Source organism: Salmo salar, chromosome 01, assembly GCF_965601325.2.
Source record: "Salmo salar chromosome 01, fSalSal1, whole genome shotgun sequence".
Lineage (NCBI taxonomy): Eukaryota > Metazoa > Chordata > Actinopteri > Salmoniformes > Salmonidae > Salmo > Salmo salar.
This window is the reverse complement of record NC_138291.1, coordinates 50,761,719-50,783,094: the sequence shown is the minus strand read 5'-3', so window position 1 is coordinate 50,783,094 and position 21,376 is coordinate 50,761,719. Positions and strand designations below refer to the sequence as shown.

General features: G+C 46.3%; 1 protein-coding gene across 4 annotated transcripts in view; it reads left to right on the top strand.

The window, feature by feature from the left end:
- Positions 1 to 21,376, top strand: part of wdfy4 (WDFY family member 4) — a 201,406-nt gene that overhangs the window by 114,411 nt on the left and 65,619 nt on the right. For 3 of the 4 annotated variants that reach the window (XM_014198716.3, XM_014198725.3, XM_082974959.1), the window contains exons 45-50: positions 5,133 to 5,199; positions 5,406 to 5,614; positions 17,496 to 17,653; positions 17,809 to 17,929; positions 18,102 to 18,187; positions 18,316 to 18,378. In XM_014198716.3, the coding sequence (XP_014054191.3) occupies positions 5,133 to 5,199; positions 5,406 to 5,614; positions 17,496 to 17,653; positions 17,809 to 17,929; positions 18,102 to 18,187; positions 18,316 to 18,378 (704 nt within the window). The remainder of the gene's footprint in view (positions 1 to 5,132; positions 5,200 to 5,405; positions 5,615 to 17,495; positions 17,654 to 17,808; positions 17,930 to 18,101; positions 18,188 to 18,315; positions 18,379 to 21,376) is intronic. The other variant, XM_014198734.3, reaches the window with a different exon arrangement.

Here is a 21,376-nt window from a genome sequence, read left to right as displayed (position 1 = left end):
GCCTTTGAAATCACCGGCACAAATCATCGACTCAGCTAAATGAACTAGTGCCCAGTTGAAACCAGTTGTTTTATGAGTGTAATGGCTGTTCTTTGAGTAGTGTGTAACAAATCAAATAAAACTGTATTTGTCACATGCGCCGAATACAACAGGTGTAGACCATACAGTCAAATGCTTACTTACAAGCCCTTAACCAACAATACAGTTTTAAGAAAATATACAAAAAAAGTAAGAGATAATTAAAGAGCAGCAGTGAATAACAATAGCGGGGCTATATACAGGGGGTACCGGTACAGAGTCAATGTCAATGTGCGGGGGCACCGGTGTCGAGGTAATTGAGGTAATATGTACATGTAGGTAGAGTTATTAAAGTGACTATGCATAGATAATAACAGAGAGTAGCAGCAGCGTTCCGGGGGGGGGGGGGCAATGGTTTGATGGTAGAATCTATTTAGGAACCTCTTGGACCTTGACTTGGCGCTCCGGTACCGCTTGCTGTGCGGTAGCAGAGGCAACAGTCTATGACTAGGGTGGCTGGAGTCTTTGACAATTTTTAGGGCATTTCTCTGACACCGCCTGGTATAGAGGTCCTGGATGGCAGGAAGCTTGACCCTGGTGATCTACTGGGTCGTACTCAGTACCCTCTGTAGTGCCTTGCGGTCGGAGGCCGAGCAGTTGCCATACCAGGCAGTGATGCAACCCGTCAGGATGCTCTCGATGGTGCAGCTGTAGAACTTTTTGAGGATCTGGAGTCGTGCCTGGCCGTGCAGTCATGAATGAACAGGGAGTACAGGAGGGGGCTGAGCACGCACCCCTGAGGGGCCCCCGTGTTGAGGATCACGTGGTGGATGTGTTGTTACCATCTGGGGGGCGGCCCGTCAGGAAGTCCAGAATCCAGTTGCAGAGGGAGGTGTTTAGTCCCAGGGTCCTTAGCTTAGTGATGAGCTTTGAGGGCACTATGGTGTTGAACGCTGAGCTGTAGTCAATCAATAGCATTCTCACATAGGAATACCTGGGATAGGATTAAGTAATCCTTCTAACCCTCCCCCCCCAAACCCTCCCCACAAAAAAATATATATAGATGTACTATTGTGAAGTGGTTGTTCCACTGGATATCATAAGGTGAATGCACCAATTTGTAAGTCGCTCTGGATAAGAGTGTCTGCTAAATGACGTAAATGTAAATGTAAATGTAAATGTGTTATTTTTGTCCAGGTGTGAAAGGGCAGTGTGGAGTGCAATAGAGATTGCATCATCTGTGGATCTGTTGGTGCTGTATGCAAATTGGAGTGGGTCTAAGGTTTTTGAAAAAATGGGTGTTGATGTGATGCCATGACCAGCCTTTCAAAGCACTTCATGGCTACAGACGTGAGATCTACAGGTTGGTAGTCATTTAGGCAGGTTACCTTCGTGTTCTTGGGCACAGGGACTATGGTGGTCTGCTTGAAGCATGTTGGTATTACAGAGTCAGACAGGGAGAGGTTGAAAATGTCAGTGAAGACACTTGCCAGTTGGTCAGTGCATGCTCGGAGTACATGTCCTGGTTATCCGTCTGGACCTGCGGTCTTGTGAATGTTGACCTTTTTGAGTCTTAATCACATTGACTGCGGAGAGTGTGATCACACGGTCGTCCGGAACAGCTGATGCTCTCATGCATGTTTCAGTATTACTTGCTTCAAAGTGAGTATATAAGTTATTTAGCTCATCTGGTTGGCTTGTGTCACTGGGCAGCTCTCGGCTGTGCTTCCCTTTGTAGTCTGTAATAGTTTGCAAGCCTTGCCACATCCGATGAGCGTCGGATCCGGTGTAGTACGATTTCATCTTAGTCCTGTATTGATGCATTGCCTGTTTGATGCTTCATTGGAGGGCAGAGCAAGATTACTTATAAGCTTCCGGGTTAGAGTCCCGCTCCTGGAAGCTTCTGGTTGGGGTATGCACTCCCGTACCAAGATGGCGTAGCAGTTGGACATCTGTTTTGTCTTGTCCCGTCCCTTGTATATCGTTTTCTTCGCACATATTTCGTATATATTTTTTAAAATGTTTAATCTCAATTTCCAGCTATGGACTGAACATACTCTCCTGCAACCCGCCTCACCCAATGTGGTACGGATCTGCTATTTTTTATACTTTAGAACCCGGAACCTCCATCAGAAGCTAGCCAGCTATCTAGCTACTAGCTAGTAGTCAGTTAGCCACTGCTAGCGGTCATCACCGTTAACTCGGACATCAGCCAGCCTCAGCCCGGTCAAATCCTGCCAGTCTGCACAGCGCAATATCAACCCAGAGCATATCGGACTGCTTTATCTCTACCACATTTCCAGATTCCTACCGCAAGCTCTGAACCTTTACACCGGATCATCGGAGCTAGCTAGCTGCTATCCGAGTGGCTACTCCTGGCTAATGTCTCTGTCCCGAAGCAAGCACCAATTAGCCTGGAGCTAGCCTCGAGCTAGGCCCATCACCCGGCTAGCCGAAGACATCCATCAGCCAATTCCTCGGCTGCAATACCTCTTTTGCCAATGTGCCTGGACCCTTTACTGCCGACACAGAGCCCCGCCGATCCATCACGACTGGTCTGCCGACGTAACCGTCCGAGGGGGTTTCAACAGGCTCTTCTATTGCGACGTCCCCCGGAGGCCTATCTGCTAGCCTGCTAGCCCCGGCCCACTAGCTGTCTGAATCGCCGTGTCTCCAGTTTGCCGAGCTACTCACTGGACCCTATGATCACTCGGCTACATATGCCTCTCCCTAATGTCAATATGCCTTGTCTATTGCTGTTTTGGTTAGTGATTATTGTCTTATTTCACTGTAGAGCCTCCAGCCCTGCTTAATGTGCCTTAGCTAGCCCTTTTGTTCCACCCCCCCCACACATGTGGTGACTTCACCTGGCTTAAATGGTGCTTCTAGAGACAAAACCTCTTTCATCGTCACTCAATGCCTAGGTTTACTTCCACTGTACTCACATCCAACCATACCCTTGTCTGTACATTATGCCTTGAATCTATTCTTCCGCGCCCAGAAATATGGTCCTTTTACTCTCTGTTCCGAACACACTAGACGACCAGTTCTTATTGCCTTTAGCCGTACCCTTTTCCTACTCCTACTCTGATCCTCTGGTGATGTCATGAATCCCGCTTCCTGAGTCTGTTTTCTGCCTGAGCTGCCTGTTTTCTGTTTTGGAGTTGTTTCCTGAGGTTTCTGAACACACCCTGTCTGGTTGCCGGGCGACAAAGCTAGGCGGGTGATCTCTCGATTACTTGCAGCTGCATCTCTGCACACCTGGTCCTGATCATCACCTCTTCTCTTCATAAGCTCTGACCTGACATCCATTCCCTGCCGGATCGTTAGCAATAAACAGTATGTTGTGTCAGCGTATCAAGCCTCATGTTACCAGAGTTAGTTTTGTTGTTCTGTACTTTTTGCCGGTTACTCATCCCCGTTTACTCTGTCTACAGTCATCCTCCCGGAACATTCACCCTCCTTGCCTGGTCGTCGGTGGTTTCAGTGACATCATTGGATCTGCCTATTCACTCTCATCAACTCACCTCCGCTGCGTCTCCTGGATTATTCTATTTTCACCTTGAGTCTGTAAATAAATACTCACCTTCATTTTACTCACCTTGTCCTGGTCTGCTTCTGGGTTCAGCTTTTGAGAATCGTGACAGGTGATGTAGCGTTTAACCCAAGCCCTGCAGCTCCCAGCATCACTCCCATTCCCCAGGCGCTCTCATTTGTTGACTTCTGTAACCGTAATAGCGTTGGATTCATGCATGTTAACATTAGAAGCCTCCTCCCTAAGTTTGTTTTATTCACTGCTTTAACACTCTCCGCCAACCCGGATGTCCTAGACGTATCTGAATCCTGGCTTAGGAAGGTCACCAAAAATCCTGAAATTTCCATCCCTAACTATAAACATTTTCGACAAGATAGTACTGCCAAAGGGGGCGGAGCTGCAATCTACAGCAGAGATAGCCTGCAGAGTTCGTCCCCGTGCTGTGCCCGAACAATTCGAGCTTCTACTTTTAAAAATCCACCTTTCCAGAAACAAGTCTCTCACCATTGCCGCTTGTTATAGACCCCCTTCAGCCACCAGCTGTGCCTTGGACACCATATGTGAATTGATCGCCCCCATCTATCTTCAGAGTTTGTACGGTTAGGTGACCTAAACTGGGACATGCTTAACATCCCGGCCATCCTACAATCTAAACTAGATGCCCTCAATCTCACACAAATTATCACGGAACCTTCCAGGTAAAACCCTAAATCTGTAACCATGGGCATCCTCTTAGATATCATCCTAACCAACTTGCCCTCTAAATACACCTCTGCTGTCTTCAACCAGGATCTCAGTGAACACTGCCTCATTGCCTGCGTGCATAATGGGTCCACATAGAATATGTGGACAACTTCAAATACCTAGGTGTCTGGTTAGACTGTAAACTCTCCTTCCAGGCTCACGTTAAGCATCTCCAATCCAAAATGAAATCAAGAGTGGGCTTCCTATTTTGAAACAAAGCCTCCTTCTCTCATGCTGCCAAACATACCCTCGTAAAACTGACTATGATGCCGATCCTTGACTTTGGCGATGTCATTTACAAAATAGCCTCCAACACTCTACTCAGCAAACTGGATGCAGTCTATCACAGTGCCATCCGTTTTGTCACCAAAGCACCATATACTACCCACCATTGAGACCTGTATGCTCGCGATGGCTGGTCCTCACTACATATTCATCGCTAAACCCACTGGCTCCAGGTCATCTATACGTCTTTGCTATGTAAAGCTCCGCCTTATCTCAGCTCACTGGTCACAATAGCAGCACCCACCCGTAGCATACGCTCCAGCAGGTATATTTCACTGGTCATCCCCAAAGCCAACACCTCCTTTGGCCGCCTTTCCTTCCAGTTCTCTGCTGCCAATGACTGGAACGAATTGCAAAAATCACTAAAGTTGGAGACTTACAGTTGAAGTCGGGAGTTTACATACACCTTAGCCAAATACATTTAAACTCAGTTTAACTCAGCGAAAAAATAAAGAAAATAGCATGGTTGGTTGAGAGCCGATAAGATGGCAGCCCTCCCCTACGGCGCCATTGTGATTGCTTCATCTGTCCTCTCTCTGTTGCTGTGTAGTTGGCAGATATGTGTGTGAGAAATAGTCTGCCAGAGGAGAGCAAAGGAAGGACAGAGACTGACTCAGGTAAGAACACAGACACACACCTGACATAATATAATATGTCATTTAGCAGACAATTTTAACCAAAGCAACTTACAGTCATGTGTGCATCCATTTTTTGTATGGGTGGCCCCAGTGGGAATCGAACCAACGATCTTGGCATTGCAAGCGCCGTGCTCTACCAACTTAGCACCTGTGCCCACACTCATGTGTCTCTGTGTGTGTTCCAGAGTCAGGGATCCTGTTTGAGCCAGGGACAGAGGAAGAGGATGGTGGAGAGGACTGTAACCGCCTAACCTTTTTCCCTGTCCTGACTGAGACTACTGCACCTCTCACGGAGCCCTCCCCCCCAGCGTCCACCACCCCTGAGCCCTGCTCACATACACACACCTGCAGCCACACACACATCATACTACAGGAGCTGGAGCCTGAGGAAGAGGTGAGTGTGTGTGTGTGTGTGTGTGTGTGTGTGTGTGTGTGTGTGTGTGTGTGTGTGTGTGTGTGTGTGTGTGTGTGTGTGTGTGTGTGTGTGTGTGTGTGTGTGTGTGTGTGTGTCAGGTTGTATACTGGTTAAATAATGTATTTTTAGCAACCAGAAAAATACATATTTATCATGTTTTAATCAGATCTGACCAGATATCAACCAAAATGTGACGTCTTTCCCATGAGGTCTTGATCTTGTCATAAAAAAGAGGTCTTTAACATGTTGTAACAAAGACCAGTTGGTTGTAATCCAGTATGACGTCTTCTCAACCAGAAAAGTCCCACACTTTGAGAGAGATCTATATTTTTTATCATCCAGATAGTCTATGGGATTCCAATACCTCCCATCTGCTATCAGAATCTCATCTGTTATAGTTAGTTTAATGTGTGTATTTGTGTTAGTCAGTGGTAACCCTGTGGTAACCCAGGTCTGTTTAAAGCTCAGACAACGAGCAGAGTGTTTTACTAATGTTTCCAACACACACAAACACAATCTTTATGATGTTAATGTTTCTTGGGAGAAATCAATGGTATGACATTAGCATCTCAATCAATAAGAACCCTCCTATCCTCCACTTCACTGCTCTCTCTCTCTCTCTCTCCCTCCTCCACCTCTCCTTCTCTTCCCTTCTATGTTCCACTCATCCTTTCCTCAGTTCACCTGATGTCTCCTCTTTTCTTCCCTTTTTCCTCCTCTCCCTCCATTAGTTGAATCACTTCAGCTTGATAATTCATAGTCACTTTAGTTAGGGTCTCTGTAGGTTGTAGGCATATTATTGTGGGGTGTTCTTCTGTTGACAATAAATATATGTTTTTGTTACGCCCCTGAAAAAGGGGAGAAATAATCACGAGAGTGATACGGTATTGTTTCCTCAATAACCTTTAGTGCAATCATTTTACAAAAGTAACACATTTTACAAAACAACAGATCTACAGGAAATAGGTAGTTTTGTAGGGTACAAGGCTTATTCAAGTCACAACAGTATACACTGTAATTCACGGAAACATATACTAATTTCAATAACTGTCAAGCACAAAGCTTTAACTCAGTAAACCATAATTCAATTTATCAACAGTCAATAAAGTGTTTAAAAAACCATTATACAAATAACACCGCAAAATATCTTATTAACAACGCACATGTTCATTCACGATCGAAATAAAATGGCAGCTACTCTCAGTACGAAGCTAGCCTTCGCTGCAACCGAGCAGGGCTCATATTACTCTCTGCAAACTTAACTCTAACTTCCTCAAGATGTTACTAAGACACACCTTAAACACTCTTGACATGTTAGCGAGTTATTACAATTAAATTTCTCTGTTTTATCATCACTAACGTACCTGAAAAAGGGGAGAAATAATCACGAGAGTGATACGGTATTGTTTCCTCAATAACCTTTAGTGCAATGAGGAAAAACCCGCAATTTCCCCGCGAACTTGGGTGGAGACCAGAGCAATCGATCTCATGCTCTGTAACGGCGTTGGTAGTCGTGGTTTAGGAATGAGGCGCAGGAAGCAATGAGCACAGGGAGTGTGGTTTTTTAATAACACTTTGAGAAACAAAACCAAAGTTCCCAAACACAGGGGAATAAATAAGGTGTGACAATGCCAAGCCGAACATGAACAAGACAGTCGGAAACAACAATTAATCCCGCACGAAAAGGAGCGGGCCAGCTAACCTAAATAGCCACTCTAATGGCTAATTGACCACAGGTGTCTAAAATTAAAAAAAGGGAAAAGCAAAGGGAATCGGTGGCAGCTAATAGGCCGGTGACGACGACCGCCGAGCGCCACCCGAGCAGGAGGGGGCGCCACCGTCGGTGGGAATCGTGACAGTACCCCCCTCCTGACACCGGCCTCGAGGTCGACCCGGAGGGCGAGGCGCAGGGCGATCCGGACGGAGGTGGTGGAAATCCCTCAACATAGATGGGTCCAGGACGTCCTCCGCCGGCACCCAGCACCTCTCCTCCAAGCCGTACCCCTCCCAGTCCATGAGGTACTGCAGGCCCCTCGCCCGGCATCTCGAGTCCAGAATGGCCCGTATGCTGTACGCCGGGGACCCCCGATGTCCAGAGGGGGCGGAGGGACCTCCGGCACCTCATCTTCATGAAGGGGACCAGCTACCACCGGCCTGAGGAGAGACACATGAAACGAGGGGTTAATACGGTAATAGGAAGGGAGTTGCAACCGATAACACACCTCGTTTATCCTCCTCAGGACTTTGAAGGGCCCCACACACTGCGGCCCCAGCTTCCGGCAGGGCACGCGGAGGGGCAGGTTCCGGGTCGAGAGCCAGACCCTGTCTCCCGGTGCGAACACGGGCGCCTCACTGCGGTGGCGGTCAGCACTCCTCTTCTGCCGCGCACTGGCTTCCTTTAGTGAGTCCTGGATGGCTCTCCAGGTCTCCTTGGAGTGTTGAACCCAGTCCTCCACCGATAGGAGCCTTTGTCTGGCTCCGGTGCCATGGTGCCAGGACCGGCTGGTAACCTAACACACACTGAAAGGGTGATATGTTAGTTGAGGAGTGGCGAAGTGAGTTCTGGGCTAATTCAGCCTAGGGAATATACCTCGCCCACTCCCCTGGCCGGTCCTGGCAGTACGACCTCAGGAACCTGCCCACCTCCTGGTTCACCCTCTCCGCCTGCCCATTGCTCTCGGGGTGATAACTGGAGGTCAAACTGACCGAGACCCCCAGTCGCTCCATAAATGCTTTCCAGACCCTGGATGTGAACTGGGAACCTCGATCAGAGACAATGTCCTCCGGCACCCCGTATTTTTCAAAAATACAACTATTTTACACCATTTGAAAGATAAACATCTCCTTAATCTAACCACGTTTTACGATTTCAAAAAGGTTTTACGGCGAAAGCATAAATTTAGAGTATGTTAGGACAGTACATTTACAAGAGTTGTGTGTAATGTTTTGTCAAGTCAAAGACAGGGTCACCAAAACCATAAAACCAGCTAAAATGATGCACTAACCTTTTACAATCTCCATCAGATGACACTCCTAGGACATTATGTTAGACAATGCATGCATTTTTAGTTCTATCAAGTTCATATTTATATCCAAAAACAGCGTTTTACTATGGCATTGATGTTGAGGAAATCGTTTCCCTCCAATAACCGGCAGTCAAGTCAGCGTCAGAAATTAAATAATTAAAATTAGAAAACATTGGTAAAATATTATATTGTCATTTAAAGAATTATAGATTTACATCTCTTGAACGCAATCAACTTGCCAGATTTAAAAATAACCTTACTGGGAAATCACACTTTGCAATAATCTGAGCACTGCGCCCAGAAAAATACGCGTTGCGATACAGACTAGACGTCATGTTGGGGAGATCTAAAATCTAAAATACTATGTAAATAATCCATTACCTTTGATTCTCTTCATCAGATGTCACTTCCAGGTATCACAGGTCCATAACGAATGTAGTTTTGTTCAAAAAAGCTCATCATTTATGTCCAAAAATCTCCGTCTCGTTAGCACATGATGTAAGCCAGCCGGACTTCTCGTCATGAACGAGGGGAAAAAATATATTTCCGTTCGTTCAAACATGTCAAACGTTGTATAGCATAAATCATTAGGGCCTTTTTTAACCAGAACATGAATAATATTCAAGGTGGACGAATGCATACTCTTTTATAACGTATTGGAACGAGGGTACCCAACATGAACTCGCGCGCCAGGTGTCTAATGGGACATCATCGTTCCATGGCTCTTGTTCGGTCAGATCTCCCTCCAGAAGACTCAAAACACTTTGTAAAGGCTGGTGACATCTAGTGGAAGCAATAGGAAGTGCCAAAATATTCCTAAGCCCCTGTGTTTTTCAATGGGATAGGTTTAAAGTCAATACAACACATCAGGTATCCACTTCCTGTCAGAAAATGTCTCAGGGTTTTGCCTGCCAAATGAGTTCTGTTATACTCACAGACACCATTCAAACAGTTTTAGAAACTTTAGAGTGTTTTCTATCCATATATAATAAGTATATGCATATTCTAGTTACTGGGTAGGATTAGTAACCAGATTAAATCGGGTACATTTTTTTTATCCAGACGTGCAAATGCTGCCCCCTAGACCCAACAGGTTAAGAAGTCGATGGACAGGTGCAACCATGGTCGTTGTGGAACGTGGAGGGGCTGTAACTTCCCTCTCAGTAGATGCCTAGGAGCCTTACTCTGGGCACACACCGAACAGGAAGAGACATAGGACCTCACGTCCTTAGCCAAGGTGGGCCACCAGTACTTCCCCCTTAGACTCCGCACTGTCCTCGCCTCACCAGGATGACCCGCAGTAGGTAGCGTGTGCGCCCACCGAATCAAACGATCATGAACACCGAGCGGCACATACATGCGCCCCACGGGCACCTGCGCAGGCGCAGGTTCCAACACCAATGCCCGCTCGATGTCCGCGTCCACCTCCCATACCACTGGTGCCACCATCATAGATGCTGGAATGATGGGAGTTGGATCGATGGGCCGGTCCTCCGTGTCATAGAGACGGGACAGCGCATCGGCCTTAGTATTCAGGGAACCCGGAGGAGGGAGATGGTAAACCTAAACCGGGCGAAGAACATGGCCCACCTTGCCTGACGTGGATTCAGTCTCCTCGCTGCCCGGATGTACTCCAGGTTTCGGTGGTCGGTCCAGATGAGAAAGGGGTGGTTAGCCCCCTCAAGCCAGTGCCGCCACACCCTCAGAGCTTTGACCACCGCTAGCAACTCCCTGTCCCCCACATCGTAGTTACGCTCCGCCGAACTGAGCTTCTTCGAAAAGAAAGCGCAGGGGCGGAGTTTCGATGGCGTACCCGAGCGCTGTGATAGCACGGCACCCACCCCAGCCTCGGATGCGTCCACCTCCACTACGAACGCTAAAGACGGGTCCGGGTGCGCCAACACGGATGCGTCGGTGAACAGCGTCTTCAACTTCTTGAAGGCTCCGTCCGCCTCCGTCGACCATCGCAAACGCACCGGCCCCCCCTTCAGCAGTGAGGTAATGGGAGCCGCTACCTGGCCAAAGCCCCGGATAAACCTCCGGTAGTAATTGGCAAAGCCTAAGAACCGCTGCACCTCCTTCACCGTGGTTGGAGTCGGCCAATTACGCACGGCCTTAACGCGGTCACACTCCATCACCACCCCCGTGGTGGAAATGCGATAACCCAGAAAGGAGACGGCTCATTTGGAAAACTCACACTTCTCAGCCTTAACGTATAGGTCATGCTCCAGCAGTCTACCAAGCACCTTGTGCACCAGGGACACATGCGCGGAGCGGGTGGCGGAATATATCAGAATGTCATCGATATAGACAATCACGCCCTTCCCGTGCAGGTCCCTGAGAATTTAATCAACAAAGGATTGAAAGACGGCTGGAGCATTTTTCAACCCATACGGCATGACAAGGTACTCATAATGGCCTGATGTGGTACTAAAGGCGGTTTTCCACTCGTCTCCCCTCTTGATACGCACCAGATTATACGCGCTCCTGAGATCCAATTTTGTGAAGAACTGTGCTCCATGAAATGATTCCACCGCCGTAGCGATGAGAGGTAGTGGGTAACTAAACCCCACCGTGATAGCGTTTAGACCTCGGTAATCAATGCACGGACGCAGACCTCCCTCCTTTTTCTTCACAAAAAAGAAACTTGAGGAAGCGGGTGAGATGGAGGGCCGAATGTGCCCCTGTCCCAGGGATTCCGTGACATATGTCTCCATAGCCGCCGTCTCCTCCTGTGACAAGGGGTACACGTGACTCCTGGGAAGCGCAGCGTTTACCTGGAGATCTATCGCACAATCCCCCTGTCGATGAGGTGGTAATTTAGTCGCCCTCTTTTTACAAAAAGCGATCGCCAAATCGGCGTATTCAGGGGGAATGAGCACGGTGGACACCTGGTCTGGACTCTCCACCGACGTGGCACCTATGGAAACACCTAGACACCTCCCTGAACACTCCTCTGACCACCCCTGGAGAACCCCCTGTTTCCACGAAATACGGGGATTGTGACCAGCCAGCCAGGGGACCCCCAGCACCACCGGAAACGCAGGCGAATCAATAAGGAAAAAACGAATGCGTTCCATTTGATTCCCCTGCGTTACCATGTCCAGTGGCACTGTAGACTCCCTGACTAGCCCTGACCCTAATGGTCGGCTATCTAGGGAGTGCACGGGGAAAGGGGAATCTATCGGCACCCGCGGAATGCCCAGCTTAATGGCAAGTCCACGGTCCATAAAATTCCCAGCTGCGCCTGAATCGACTAGCGCCCTATGCTGGGAAGAGGGGAAAAAATGTGTACAAAAAACTGGTAAAAACACGTGACCAACAGGGGGTTCTGGGTGAATCTGGTGCTGACTCACCTGAGGTGACCGAGAAGTGTTCTGCCTGCCATCTCGACTCCCAGACTGGCTCCTCCAGCACCGGTCGGCCTTGTGTCCTCTCCGACCACAGCTGGTGCAGGAGGAGCCACCTCCTCCAGTGCCCCTTGGCACGGCCCCCCCCACCTCCATAGGGGTAGGGGCGGGGGTGCATGGGGGTGGAACGGGCAGGACCCTCTCCGAACGCCCGCGGGCAGCCAGCAAATTGTCCAGACATATGGACATATCAATCAGCTCGTCCAGGGACAGAGCTGTGTCCCGACAGGCCAGCTCCCTGCGGACGTCCGCCCGGAGACTGCAGCGGTAGTGGTCTATGAGGGCCCTGTCGTTCCACTCCGCCCCAGCAGCCAAGGTCCTGAACTCCAGCGCGAAGTCCTGAGCACTCCTCGTCTCCTGCCTGAGGTGGAACAGCCGTTCACCCGCCGCTCTTCCTTCCGGAGGGTGAACTCTGGGTAGTGGTCCCTCGCCGAGTCTGGACCGTTCCAGACTGCATTAGCCCACTCCAGAGCTCAGCCCGTCAGGCAGGAAATGAGGGCACTCACGCTCTCCTCCCCCGTGGGAGCAGGTCTGACGGTGGCCAGGTACAGCTCAAGCTGGAGCAAAAACCCCTGGCACCCCACGCCGCCCCATCGTACTCCCTCGGGAGTGCCAAACGAAGCGCGCCAGAGCCAGACGTCATGGGAGGCGAAGATGGCTGTATCGGGGGAGGTGGAGGTGGAGAGAGGATACCACTTCTCTCCCATCGGTCCATCCTCTCCATCATCTGGTCCATTGCCAATCCGATGCGATGTAGGACTGTCGTGTGGTGGAGCACGCGTTCCTCCATCGAGGGCAGAGGAGTGCCCGCTGCTTCCGCTGATTCCATACCTTTATGGTGGTGCGGGATTCTGTAACGGCGTTGGTAGTCGTGGTTTAGGAATGAGGCACAGGAAGCAACGAGCACAGGGAGTGTGGTTTTTTAATAACACTTTGAGAAACAAAACCAAAGTTCCCAAACACAGGGGAATAAATAAGGTGTGACAATGCCAAGCCGAACATGAACAAGACAGTAAACAACAATTAATCCCGCACGAAAAGGAGCGGGCCAGCTAACCTAAATAGCCCCTCTAATGGCTAATTGACCACAGGTGTCTAAAATTAAAAAAAAGGGAAAAGCAAAGGGAATCGGTGGCAGCTAATAGGCCGGTGACGACGACCGCCGAGCGCCACCCGAGCAGGAGGGGGCGCCACCGTCGGTGGGAATCGTGACAGGCTCATAGATTAAGAGCATTTAGTAGATCACAGATTAACACTTTTCCCCTTCAATTAGGCACCACAAAATAAAGTAATCAATATAACGTCTTCACATTCCTTTTACAATTCTTACCCTTTGTACGATTGACGGATTTTAACTTTTTAACATAATTATATGAATGTTATCAATCTCTATCAACTAATACAGAGTGCATGATATTTTTAACCTTAGATGTTTTAAGATCCTCACATACTATGAACTTACTAATACTTTTTAATGTATAACAGGCTATGAGTATTTACTTTAACCTGTCACATTTTTTCTACATCAATTACACTGTGTGAGTGTGCGTGTGGTGTGTGTGCGTGTGAGCACTCGCTCGTGTTTGTTCAGTGTGTTCAGACGAGAGGCTCTGATCACTTAGCAGGTTTCCTATTGTGTGTGTGGCAGTGATTAATTTCCTTAATAATCACTAGGCCCCTCTCTCTCCCAGTGTGTGTGATTTGATTAGTATTCATTGTTAGAGGACTGCATGTGTGCGTGCACCTGCCCCTCCCTGTCTCTCTCCCTCTCTCAGCCCCAAGGGACCCACCACCCAAAAACCATATGGGGCACCAACGCACCATATGGTTTTTGGGTGGTGGGTCCCTTGGGGCCGAGAGAGGGAGAGAGACAGGGAGGGGCAGGTGCACGCACACATGCATGCACACACTCACGCACAGTGGTAAATGAGGGGAGACAATAGAATTAGTCACACATAATCACACTCGTAGCAGTGACTGTCTTCAGAGTCACATAATACAAGCATCAGGGTCCATTCAGGCTCTGAGTCTAGCTGGAGCACTGCCATCTTGGTGAAAAGGGGGACAGTTTCTCCCTTATCCATCAATCAATGTTAATAATCTGAATAATGAAGTGGTGACTGTGTCGTTTTAATCATGATGAAGACGTGTGATTAAAATGATCAATCATGTGCAGCCTGGAGTGGTGATGTCTTTACGTCCCATGGGAGCATAAGGGTAGACGTGGGCTGGGTTTCATGGTTTGCACATTACTTTTTGAAACTTTACAATGGAACATCTCTGGTTACCTAATACATACACCTCTTCTCTAACTGACCTAAATAACTTGTAAACCTAAGCGTATGTACCAGTGGAGGCTGCTGATGGGACGATGGCTCATAATAATGGCTGAAACAGAGCAAATGGAATGGCATCAAACAATGTGTTGGATATAATTTATACCATTCCACTAATTCCACTCCAGTCATTAACATAAGCCCATTCTCCCCAATTAAGGTGCTACCAACCTCTGGTGGTATGTTTGTGACTGGTGGATGCTGCTGGGTGTGAATGTGATATAGGGGAATTACAATGGAAATGTAAGACAAGTTGCTGAGGTGGAAACCATATTAACAGGTCATGTTAAAGCAAAGTCAACCAGCAGAGTGTTTTAATAATGTTAATAAATTATTTAAAAAAAACAGTATATGGTTGTATCAACTGTCTCCTAGCTAGTTGGCATGTGTGTGTGTCCTGCTGAGCCATTGTCAGATACACAGGCATTTACACGCTTATTAATCCAGGAGCAAAGCACCCCCCCCCACACACAAACTTTAACATGATTAGACTTCCACCGCCGATAGTGTGATTATGATGGTAATGTTTCTGGGGAGAAATCAATGGTATGACATTAGCCTCTCAGTCAGTAAACCATTAAGTTGAAACTCTAGTGGGATTAAACTCCACACGATTCAAGGTATGAATCTTACCTAATGAAATCCATGGCGGGTGGTACTGTAAAAAGTCTATATTGTACCCCATGTTACCTATTAAGGGCGATAACTGTAGATGACCGTGTAGCTTTATTCATCTCAGGGAAATGTAGCGAAACAAGGTAGATTTATTCACAGCAGGGGAATTTAGCAAAACAAGGTTGCTTTATTTACGTCAGGAGAATTTAGAGAAACAAGGTAGCTGTATTCATGTCAGGAGAAGTGAACAAGGTTGCTACATTCGTCTGTGAATCACATAATTATGCATAGTATTGACCTCAAACAGAACAAACAAGGACACGGATGGTTCGTGATGTTGTGAGATCCTCTCTGATGTTTACTGAAAGATTGGTGGAATCTGTGTAGGTAGCTGGACAGGTAGGATGACAAACAGTGAAGGTGAACAGGTGGTCAGGGGTCAGGTGACAGAGGAATGGATGAGGAGGCGGCAGGAATCCCTTTAACCATGAAGTGGTATATTTACTGGGTAGTCTGTGCTGCATAACAAAGGAAACAGAATAACATGTATCCAATCAAATTCATAATCACAAAGATCAAATCATAACAATCATTCATTATTAACATAATTAGGGAATACAGCAATCCAGTTCAATAAGAGGTCAATAGGAATCATCCTTGAGTCATTTAGGCTCGTAACTATTTCTCATAATCATGAGAAGAATAATACAAATAATTCAAACAGTGATTGGTTATTCAATCTATTATCCCCATTAGTTTGATATCAGAATTTATCAGTTCAGCAAACAATGACGTTTCATATTTCACCCTTTCAAGTTTGTCTTCATATGTACATGTCATTTCATTACATAATACCATATATCGATGGCATAATTGGCCTGTGATGATCTATAGGGCCGTGATCATTGACCATTTACATTACACAATAGGTTTGAAGCGTGCACTCCAAGCCGCGCTCCGCGGTAATAACTATAAACAATAACTAATGGCCCGCTCTCCCAATCACAACAGATAGTTCTGGTGAAAGGTTCAGATGAAAGGTAACAGATTCGGAGGATTTACGTGGATTCATGGACACACAAAACTTCAGGATTAGATGGAGTTAAGGAAGAGAAAGCAGTGAGATCGGGCGATGGCGATTTCCTCCTTTTATGGAGTTGAGATCTGTCGGACATTTCCACCTGACCTAATTAAAGTGCCCCTGGCCCAGCTGAGCAAGTGGCCATGAATTAAAGGATTCTTCCACCAACTCCATGGGCGTTTTCGGAAATGTAGCGAAACAAGGTAGCTTTATTCATGCCAGGGGAATTTAGCAAAACAAGGTTGCTTTATTTACGTCAGGAGAATTTAGAGAAACAAGGTAGCTGTATTCATGTCAGGAGAATTTAGCGAACAAGGTTGTTACATTCGACTATGAATCACATTATTATGCATAGTATTGACGTCAAATAGAACAAACAAGGACACGGATGGTTTGTGATGTTGTGAGATTCTCTCTGATGTTCACAGATCGACTGGTGCTATGCGATTTAGGATATCAGGACCTACTTGGTCAAAGCAATTGTAACAGTAGGGCAAAGGATCGCTATATTTGGGAAATTTAATGGCTGTAGTGTTGCTGTTATAATGAGTACATAAGGCATGGAATGTTAAGGCATAAATGTCTGAAAGCGTGTATTCTTATTTTAAATTGATGTAATTCTGTCCTTGTGCTGTGCTTGTCTAGTAACCCCCTACGGTTGATGTCTGCGCCCCCATGGAAATCTAATTAGCATAACAAAAACAATCCCCATAAAAATGTCAGTTTAAGCTAGAGATATCTATTTTGCTTTGGATGCGTCTCAATCAACCGCATCCGCTTATGTCACACTTCCGCATCTGCGGTGAAAGGTGACTGAGCTAGAGCAATGTTTGTCAGACCATTAGACACCCCGAAAATCGTTCTTCTCACAAAATCATCTGTTGCATCCAAATGTTTTGACAAACTATTACCCCTCTGTGGAAAGATGAGACTCTCACGAACACAATGGTGTTCTCCATTTTGCTCTATGACCCCCACAAGCGCCTTGGGACTCGCCTGAAGTTGGTACAGCCAATCTGCTAACTTCTGTCTGTAGCGTCCATACAGTTTGGGCTATACACTAATACGACTCTCACGAACAGGTACATGTCAGTTGTTTTGCTCTAGGACACCCACAGGCCTCACAAGACTTGTCTGAAAGTCCCCTGGTACCAGTTGAAAAAATGAATGGAAGTACTGTATATACATGTTTAGTGCCAAAAATAAGGTATTAAATACATGTAAAAAAATATATATAGAAGTTTCCTGATCTTTCTTGTATCTTTCAGATATAGGACAGACACTTCAGAACTATCATGATGTAACACTGATTGTGAATATAACCTTTATTTAACAATATAACCTTGACTTTTCATTTACAATTATGATTTGTTGTGTCCTCTCTCCCCCAAGGTTAAAGCGAAGGTGTGTGTGGTGGTGGTCAGTGGGCTGTCTGTAACAGAGGGGCTTCTGTTGTTTGGGACAGAAAGTCTGTACATGTGTGAGGGCTTCACCCTAACCCCCGCAGGAGATGTCTGCTGCAGAAAACACCACCCCACTGGGTACTGTGTGTGCGTGCATCCGTACGTGTGGTTGTGTTTGTGAGAGAGAGAGATGAGTTGGACAATGTCTGTGTGTACTTACATATAGGGAGGTTACATACTATACTATTGAATATTAATGATTATGAACTGTTGTTCACACCCCGTGTCCCTCTTTCCCCCAGTGTGCGTGACGCGTTCGTTTCCAGTATGTTGACTAAAGACATGTCTTCATCCAGCCCCAGCTGCAAACGATGGCCCTACCAGGACATAAGAGATGTCCGCTTTATGCGTTTCCTTCTAGAGGTGAACTTACACGGCAAATCTGAAACGGCACCTAATTCCCTATACAGTCTACTTTTTGGAGTAAAATGTTAAAACATATATATTTCTCCGTCTGCATGTTGGTGTGTTTCATGTGTCTATTAGAAAGTTGTTGCAATGTTGTAGAAACGTTTCCCGTTTTCTGACACCTCAGGAAAATGCGCTGGAGATCTTTATGCAGAACGGATACTCTACTTTCCTGGTTTTCTTCAACAAAGACCATGTGTCTGCTTTTAAAAGGTAAGAGATGGAGAGAGATAGGAAAACATGAAGAGAGAGATGGAGAGTGTGGCTTTATGGGACAGGTTTGATCTTCTTTTTCTTTCCCTCTATCTCTCTGTTTTTTCCATTCCTACTACTTTCTATAGGCTGTGTTCAGTGGTGCCAGCATTGATAGGTAGAGGGGTTGCTGAGGTCATAACTAATATCAGGTGAGTGTGGACACATACACAACAAGTACAGTTGAAGTCGGAAGTTTACATACACCTTAGCCAAATACATTTAAACTCCGTTTTTCATAATTCCTGACATTTAATCCTAGTAAAAATTCCCTGTCTTGTATCAGTTAGGATCACCACTTTATTTTAAGAATGTGAAATGTCAGAATAATAGTAGAGAGAATTATTTATTTCAGCTTTTATTTCTTTCATCACATTCCCAGTGGGTCAGAAGTTTACATACACTCAATTAGTATTTGGTAGCATTGCCTTTAAATTGTTTAACTTGGGTCAAACGTTTTGGGTAACCTTCCACAAGCTTCCCACAATAAGTTGGGTGAATTTTGGCCCATTCCTCCTGACAGAGCTGACGTAACTGAGTCAGGTTTGCAGGCCTCCTTGCTCGCACACACTTTTTCAGTTCTGCCCACAAATGTTCTATAGGATTGAGGTCAGGGCTTTGTGATGGCCACTCCAAAACCTTGACTTTGTTGTCCTTAAGCCATTTTGCCACAACTTTGGAAGTATGCTTGGGATCATTGTCCATTTGGAAGATCCATTTGCGACCAAGCTTTAACTTCCTGACTGATGTCTTGAGATGTTGCTTTCAATATATCCACATACTTTTCCCTCTCATGATGCCATCTATTTTGTGAAGTGCACCAGTCCCTCCTGCAGCAAAGCACCCCCCACAACATGATGCTGCCACCCCCGTGCTTCACGGTTGGGATGCTGTTCTTTGGCTTGCAAGCCTCTCCCTTTTTCCTCCATGTAACCTCCCTGCCATAAAGACCTTGATGGTCTTTATGGCAATACAGTTCTATTTTTGTTTCATCAGACCAGAGGTAATTTCTCCAAAAGTACAATCTTTGTCCCGATGTGCAGTTGCAAACCATAGTCTGGCTTTTTTATGGCGGTTTTGGAGCAGTGGCTTCTTCCTTGCTGAGTGGCCTTTCAGGTTATGTCGATATAGGACTCGTTTTACTGTGGATATAGATACTTTTGTACCTGTTTCCTCCAGCATCTTCACAAGGTCCTTTGCTGTTGTTCTGGAATTGATTTGCACTTTTCGCATCAAAGTACGTTCATCTTCAGGAGACAGAACGTGTCTCCTTCCTGAGCGGTATGACGGCAGCATCCTCCCATGGTGTTTATACTTGCGTACTATTGTTTGCACAGATGAACGTGGAACCTTCAGACGTTTGGAAATTGCTCACAAGGATGAACCAGACTTGTGAAGGTCTACAATTTTTTTCTGAGGTCTTGGCTGATTTCTTTTGATTTTCCCATGATGTCGAGCAAAGGGGCCCTGAGTTTGAAGGTAGGCCTTGAAATACACTCACAGGTACACCTCCAATTGACTCAAATGATGTAAATTAGCCTATCAGAAGCTTCTAAACCCATGACATCATTTTCTGTCATTTTCCAAGCTGTTCAAAGGCACAGTCAACTTAGTGTATGTAAACTTCTGACCCACTGGAATTGTGATACAGTGAATTATAAGTGAAATAATCTGTCTGTAAACAATTGTTGGAAAAATTACTTGTGTCATGCACAAAGTAGATGTCCTAACCAACTTGCCAAAACTATAGTTTGATATCAAGAAATTTGTGGAGTGGTTGAAAAACGAGTTTTAATGACTCCAACCTAAGTGCATGTAAACTTCCGACTCTAACTGTAGATACACTGCATGGCCAAAAGTAGGTGGACACCCCTTCCAATTAGTGGACTCGGCTATTTCAGCCACACCCATTGCTGACAGGTGTATAAAATTGAGCACACAGTCATGCAATCTCCATAGACAAACATTAGCAGTAAAATGGCCATACGGAAGTGCTCAGTGACTTTCAACATGGCACCGTCATAGGATGCCACTTTTCCAACATGTCAGTTCGTCAAATTTCTTCCCTGCTAGAATTTCCCCAGTCAACTATTAAGTGTTGTACTGTTGAAGTGGAAACGTCAATGAGCAACACTGGCTCAGTTGCAAAGTGGTAGGCCACAGAAGCTCACAGAATGGGACCGCCTACTGCTAAAGCATGAAGCACGTAAAATTGTCTCTCCTCAGTTGCAACACTCACTACTGAGTTCCAAACTGCCTCTGGAAGCAAAGTCAGCACAATAACTTTTCTTCGAATGATTCATAAAATGGGCTTGTGTGGCTGAGCAGCGCACACAGTTCTAAGATCACCATGCGCAATGCCAAGCGTCAACTGGAATGGTGTAAAGCTCACATCCAGTGGACTTTGGAGCAGTGGAAACGCGTTCTTTGGAGTGATGAATCACGCTTCACCATCTGGCAGTCCGATGGATGAATCTGGGTTTGGCGGATGCCAGGAGAATGCTACCTTCCCTAATACATAGTGCCAACTGTGAAGTTTGGTGAAGGAGGAATAATGGTCTGGGGCTGTTTTTCATGGTTCGGGCTAGGCCCTTTTGTACTACAGCATACAATGACATTCTAGACGATTCTCTGCTTCCAACTTTGTGGCAACTGTTTGGGGAAGGCCCTTTCCTATTTCAGCATGATAATGCCCCCGTGCACAAAGCGAGCTCCATACTGAAATGGTTTGTCGAGATCGTCCAGATCGGTGTGGAAGGTCTTGACTGGCTTGCACAGAGCCCTGACCTCAACCCCATCAAACACCTTTGGGATGAATTGTAACGCCGACTGCGGGCCAGGCCTAATCCCCCGACCTCACTAATGCTCTTGTGGCTGAAGGGAAGAAAGTCCCTGCAGCAATGTTCCAACATCTAGTGGAAAGCCTTCCCTGGAGAGTGGAGGCTGTTATAGCAGCAAACAGAAGACCAACTTCTATATAGTAGAAACAGAAAATATACTGCAAATTATCATTCGTTATTTCAACAATTTACAACATGAATACTGAAGCCATCTTTCGTCATGGCCTGTGGAATCATTGTTTCACAAGTAAAATAATACGTTCCTGTAAATGCAGCTAATGTTCATTTTCAATTTTCACAAACAGTGACA